This window comes from Vidua macroura, chromosome 2 (genome assembly GCF_024509145.1).
Source record: "Vidua macroura isolate BioBank_ID:100142 chromosome 2, ASM2450914v1, whole genome shotgun sequence".
In the NCBI taxonomy this organism is placed as follows: domain Eukaryota; kingdom Metazoa; phylum Chordata; class Aves; order Passeriformes; family Viduidae; genus Vidua; species Vidua macroura.
In genome coordinates, this window is record NC_071572.1 from 75,497,199 (window position 1) to 75,503,462 (window position 6,264).

The 6,264-nt window shown below is 49.9% G+C and overlaps 1 protein-coding gene across 1 annotated transcript; it reads right to left on the reverse strand.

Annotated features, from left to right (window-relative positions):
* Positions 1-138: 138 nt before the first annotated feature.
* On the reverse strand, positions 139-5,807 carry M6PR (mannose-6-phosphate receptor, cation dependent). The gene is made up of 7 exons (XM_053971611.1): positions 5,558-5,807; positions 3,948-4,118; positions 3,583-3,755; positions 3,383-3,492; positions 3,051-3,181; positions 2,413-2,539; positions 139-1,882 (listed from the first exon to the last, which is right to left on the reverse strand). Exons 1-7 carry the CDS (start codon positions 5,620-5,622, stop codon positions 1,760-1,762), a joined length of 900 nt encoding a protein of 299 aa, XP_053827586.1. The 5' UTR covers positions 5,623-5,807; the 3' UTR covers positions 139-1,759.
* Positions 5,808-6,264: the final 457 nt, after the last annotated feature.

Here is a 6,264-nt window from a genome sequence, read left to right on the forward strand (position 1 = left end):
ACCATGAGCTAACAAGAACACATTCATCACTGGCAAGAGTTCAGACACAAGGTACCACACACTAAGGACCCTTTACTTTTGGGTGAGAAAAAAGGTGCTCTGGCACAAAAGCAAGCACTTACTACGTCAGCACAACACTTCACCAGGTTTTTTTGGTCACTTTATTTTTGAAAGTTGTGTTTTGTACAAAAATTACCTTAGACACCACCATGAAAACAGTAACGGACTTACTGACTTCCTATTTTTCCCATGTTATGAGAAAGATTGAGACTGTAACAAAAGTCAAAGAAAGCAGGAATTGCTTGCCCACTCCAAACCCAGAAAGAAAGCAGGGCCATCCCTTTTCTCTCAATGTCTTAAAAATACATCAACCTTGTCTGTACTCTGCTGTTAGCACAGTGGTGGCTTGCTTATTCACAGTCTCTGTCCCCCAGACTGGGGGCAGTTCTCAGCCAGTCCACACAGTAGGGTAGAATGGGATTGCTCAGAGTCTAGCCTCTCAAATAAAAACCAATTTAGAATCAAGGTGTGGAGTTCCTGAAGGTTCCCATTAAGTCCAGAACTCAAGTGTACCTGCTTTTCATCCAGGGCCCACAGAGAAGGTCTTTCTCACTCCCAGCCAGTGGCAGCATGTTAAGTACCATCTGTGCAGGGCAAGTGTCTTAAGCCTGGCCTGTACCATGCTTAAGAGGACAGTGATTTATGAAAGCTGACCATATAAGAGTCCCTTATGTAGTTCTCAGTGTGTTAGCATTCTTAGCCAGGACTTCCATGGTTCCTTTGATATAAAAATAAATTCTGACGGCTTCATAGGAAAACCCTCTGCAAAACAAGGAACTTCTGGGGAGCATGAAATCACAATGCTGACAGTGACTGAGGTGTGTGTAGGCAGTCACCTCAGGAAGCCTGAGCCAGAACTCAAGTGGCAGCTACCTGTCTCATTTTGTCTTAATGTCACTTTCAGCAAATGTTCCTTTTCCTTAGCAGCACATCTTTTCCTTTTGCTTCTCACTGATTGAGAAGATTGAGTCAATACTTAGACTGAAGTCAATATTTTGACTCCATTTAAGTCCTATGGTTTTTCAGCATTGCCCATCTCCAGTCTGAGAGGATGGCATGCTTCCCTTTACAGCTGTTGAAGGAAACTGTTGAGAAGTTCACACCACTGCCATTAGGGAAACAAAAGACTACAGAGGTGCTAATGCCTGTTCACCCCCAGAGTCTAGCATAGAGCATTCTGTGCCGGTTATGCTGGCAGAAATTGTGTAACAGTGCAGAAGCTAGAAAAGCTGAAAATGCATTCAAAGAAAAATAATTTCAGTGTCTTACAGATCCTGTAAACCCTAGGGAAAAAATTAAAAAGACACAGAATATCCCTTTTACAGTGTCAGCTGTTAACCCGTAGCCTTTTTCCCTTTCTGCACCCATCCAAGCCCCTTTTTTCCTCTTAGTGATTCATCTCCCATTTCCTGCTCAGTGCTGAACACTCATATTGCTGTTTTCTGCTCAACTGTCAACACTTCTCCCCTGAGCTCTGCTGCACTTTTAAAACCCAACCCAGCATTATATTTATAAGACATGCCATTAGGAACCAGTGCTGTTCTCATCCAGAGGCATCCATAGGACTTGACACACTGGAGACAGCAGAAGCAAACAGTGTAAAGAAAATCAAAGTGAGAGAAGGAGAACTGGCTGGGAGGCACCTGGCTAAACAAGCACTGGGGAGATGGGGAGAAAAGATCTTGGTGTGGAAAGCCTATCACATGGGCAGCAAGTGGTCATCCCGTTCTTCTGACTCCTCTCCCAGCTGGTCATCCCCCACGCCACGGTATGCGGCTGGCGCGTTCCGAGGCTTGGATCGGCACACAAAGTCACAGCCATCCTACGAGCACAGGACATAGCACCAGCATCAGACTGTTTGCAATTGACTCAGCATCCAAACCAAAGCAGCTCCTGTGATTTGTCTTTTGCTAAGGGATTATGCCTATCCTTGTGCTACCTAAACATCTCCCCAAAACTTGGGGATAAAAAACATCCTACTCAGTCTTAAAAGCTCTGGACAGTTATGCAGCAACATCAGGCCAAGGCAATTATGAAGGATAAATAGCACTGCCTACAATTCACAGTCAGAAGTAAGCATTTCACAGTCCCCAGGTGAACATTTCTACCTGGAAAGTTTGAACTCCTGAGGAGCACATGTTCTAGTTTGTTATGGAGCAGTTGCAGGACAGAGGCAGGGAATTGGTCTCAGCAAGGATTAAAAAATGGCATACTCAAGAAAAAGGAAACAGATGCCCTCTTCTTCTGCTTCAAAGTACTCTACACTGGTTGTAGGTCTACCCAAAACACAAAGTCAATGCCTTTTTCTCCTAACATGGGCCAGGCTGAGAATATGTAAGAATTTTTACTCACTGCCACCAAATTGCCCAGATCTTGCCAGAAGGCAAAGTGAGGAATCTGCTCCATGCCCTTTGCTCCCACAATGAGGCGCTGGTAGAGGAACCCACCAATGATGTAGACTGCAATCAGTGACACAAACCTAAGAGGCAGAATTAAAAAAAAAAGGAAAATCAAAGCTGAGGAAATCCTATAGAAAATCTTTTCCGAGATAGCACCACTCAAGAACAGAGCTGTAAACAGAAACCAGACCATAAAAGGTCTCCAAGTTATCAGTCTGCTTTTATAAATCTTTTAGCAGCATTATGTGAAGTAGTGCCTCTAAGCACAAACACAGAAAATGAGTCAAGACTCCTGGTCTGAGTTCCCAGCTCTGGCAAAGAGCCATCAAATAATTTTAGGAAGTCAAATCTCTCACGCTTCAGTGCACTTGTCTGTAAGCTATGAAGGAAAGCGTTTACTGGGAACAGACCAGCCCAGCATCACGCCTTGAGCAAGAGCCTTTGTCCAAAAAGCTCAGAGGCATAGTAACATCTAATGGTGGCTGTGGGAAGGTACACTGCAGTAATTTAGTCTTACTATAGCATTTGCTACATTTCTAAATAGCACTGGAGATTATGACTCAGGCACAAACAGCTCTTCAAATGACTCACGTGATCAGCAGAATGGAGCCAACACTGAGGTGGGAATTCTCAGCTGGACAAGCCACACTGCTGTCCATTTCAAAGAGGTAGAAACACTCCTGCTCCTTTTCCCGCTCTTCAGAAATAATGCTGAATGAACTCTGCAATTTGGGAAAAAGTGAAGTCATGTGAAAACATGCCCATGCACACTGAACTTCACCAGGAGACAGTTTTATCACTGTTGGGGCAGCTGGGCACCAGACACTGGAGGCCAGCTCACTGTTCCCCCAAAACCCTTCTGCTCACAACCAACCATTAGTCTGGTGGCCCCCTGATGCTCTCTCACCCCAGGTATCACTCACCGCTGTAACTCCCCGCTTGCAAGAAATCATTATCACAGCTCGCCTCTTCTCACCACTGCAGTGCCTGCCGTATGAATCACCTCCTTTATAAATCAGCATGATCCAGTCACCTGCCAGGAGAGAAACAATACAGGCTACAAATCCAGATCAGGAGGCGAAAGGCAGCTACTGAGTAAGCCAAGTATCGAGTGGAATCGTACTTCCATTGAAGACCTGGGTTTCATTTATTCTTCCTATCACCGTGGTCTTTCCATTCTGTCTATCTGTTTGCACCAGGCCACCGAAGTCGTGCGAGGTGCTGTTGACCTCCCTGCACACCCTGAAATGGTAGACGTAGTTTTCTGTTTTGCCCTTCTCCACAGTCACGTTAAACCTGCAGCAGGGAGAGGACAGAAGAGACAGTCCATTGGATTACAAAGAACACTCGGAGCAGTGGGCACTCCAGACCTAGCAACCCATCAGAAACAACACTAACATGGGGAAGCCATTCTGCAGTCTGACCCAAATCCTCCCTTCCCCTTGGCCCACTGTGCAGCCCCGAGGCCTGCAGGGTGTTGTGCTGTACCTCATGTGGCTCAGGGGCTCCAGTTTCTTCAGCAGGGCTCTCTCCATCTGCGACTCACTGCTCTCATCACCAACCACATCACAGCTCCTCTCTTCTGACTGCTCAGCCCCTGCTACAGCCAGGGCCACAAAGACCAGCAGCAAGGCAGAGGTATAGCAAGGTGGTGACATCCTGGACACATGCCACAGAGAACACAGAGGATTAACTTCACAAAGGATTAGTTTCAGCCCCCTGCAAACTAACTTCAGGGTCATGGAGTCAATGATTAGCCACTTCCTCAGTCCTGACTGCAAAAAGGAGAAGCTGAAATCTAGAAACAACTCACAGGTCACAAAAGACACTAAATCTGAATCTCTTGCGCAGCCAAAGACAATTCACTGGGCTGATCTGGGGCTCTCTTCTGAATTTGCCTTGAGACCACAACAAGTTTTGCTGCTGAGCACATTAATTAGCTGCCGGAGTAGAGTCCAGCAGACTGAACGCTGGAGTGAATTTCAGGCATAATCCATTGTTTGTTATGGCATTGCACTGAGAAGCCAGTCAGCAGAAAATTATTTATGAAGCCTCTAATCAATCATCTTCACAGCTCTCTTCTCTTTACAAGAGACGAGAATCACAGGGAAGAGCCACTGTGATTAGTCAGGCTCTGTTCGTTCAAGTGCCTTAATCTTTATAATGATCTTCCCAGTATTCCTTTAGCTGAAAATCTGAAAGACATTAATAATGCTAAACTACAACTTTACAGAACAGTTTCTTTCTTCCTTTCCTTCCCAGTTTCGACTAGGGAAGGGAAGGAGGAAAGAGAGGCATCCTATGTAAGATCCAATCAACAAGGCAGTAATGAAGATAATAACAGTAATAATAATAGCAATAATAATAACAACAATAATAATAATCTATAAGATTTGGCTTTCAGGTTCATGCTAAAATCACAAATCAAACACTCAATGATGGCACCAGCCAAACAAAGCAGTGCAACAGATCCCCCTCTGCTTCTTGTGCGGCAGATTTTGGTAAAGCGCCAGTTGCTGATGGAAGGCAGGGCCTCCATTAAATAAGCACCTGGAGACAGAGCCCGTTTGAGTGAACCTAGTGATTTCCCCAGAGCCCCGCGGAGTCCACCGCGACAGCTCACAGCTGCTGAGCGGGCTCTGCTCGCCATGGGGCACCAAAAGAAGGTTAGGAACGCAGAAATCACGGAGTGGGTAAGGCTGGAAAGGACCAAAGTGGGTCACTTGGTCCAACTTCCCTGCTCAAACAGGGTCATCCTAGAGCACATGGCACAGGATTGTGTACAGACGGCTCTGGAATATCTCCAGTGAAGGAGACTCCACAGCCTCCACGGGTAATCTGTTCCAGTGCGCGGTCACCGAAATGAGGAAGCCCATGACACGAGGACTCGTGACTGCTCTCTCCCGAGGCCAAACGCAGGACCTGCCCTCAGCCCTAGACATGGCTTCTCCCGGCAGCTTGCTGCGCCTCGCTGGGGGCGGCCCGGCCGGGCTCCCCCAGCCGGAGGCCCCTGGCCCAGACCCGCCCGGGACGGAGCGCGGCTTCGCCCCGCGGCCTCGCTGTGCCCGCCCCGCACCTGCCCAGCGCCAAGCACCCACCTGCGGCCGCCCCGGGACCAGGCACCGCCGCCCACAGGGAAGAGAGACCCGCGGCTCACGAGCATCCCATGCTGGGCGGCGCGGGGACCACAGGCACGGGAGGCACCGGCCTCCTCCGCGTCCCGACCGGCTCCCTCGCCCGCCCCGCGAGCCGGAAGCCGGGAAGAGCGTGGCGGAACTGAAGCCCGGCTCCAATGGGAACGCGGGAACGGCCGGGATCGCCCGCCCCGGAGCGCTGCGGAGCGAATGATGCGCGGCGGGGGAAAGGCGGGCCGGGCCGGGGGCGCGCCGCGGCACGCCCACTTCCTCTCTTTCAACCAATGGGCGATGAGCTTTAGCGCGGAGGCCCCGCCCCCACTCGCCTTTCTGCCAATGAGCGACGAAGGCGGGCAGAGAGGAGGAGCCCTCGCAGCGCGGAGCGCGGTGCCGGAGCGAGCCGCGCCTGCGCTGCCGAGGCGGCGGGGAGCAGCGGCAAACAGCCCCGCGCGATGCGGATCGCCGCGCTCCCGGCTGCAGATCAACTCCCACAAGTGCTCTATGACTGTCCCTCGCTGAAGTCGCGCTCTGCCCTCTGCTGTGTCCCGCACGGGTTCGGAGCAGCCGCAGGCAGGTGGCCGTATCAGCAGGAATGAAGGGCTTCTCGGCATCACCCTTCCCCTCGCTCCCGCTGCCGGAGCCGGTAGCAGTCCCTCTGTCGCTGGGCTTTG

What these genes read in the sequence shown, in the direction of transcription:
- M6PR (XM_053971611.1), bottom strand. Translation starts at nt 5,622, where the DNA reads ATGCTCGTGAGCCGCGGGTCTCTCTTCCCTGTGGGCGGCGGTGCCTGG. An exon ending in GAGCCCCTGAGCCACATGAG is followed by an intron (nt 3,756 to 3,947) that starts GTACAGCACAAC and finishes TCCCTGCTGCAG; the next exon opens with GTTTAACGTGACTGTGGAGA. An exon ending in ATCTGGGCAATTTGGTGGCA is followed by an intron (nt 1,883 to 2,412) that starts GTGAGTAAAAAT and finishes CTGTGCTCGTAG; the next exon opens with GATGGCTGTGACTTTGTGTG.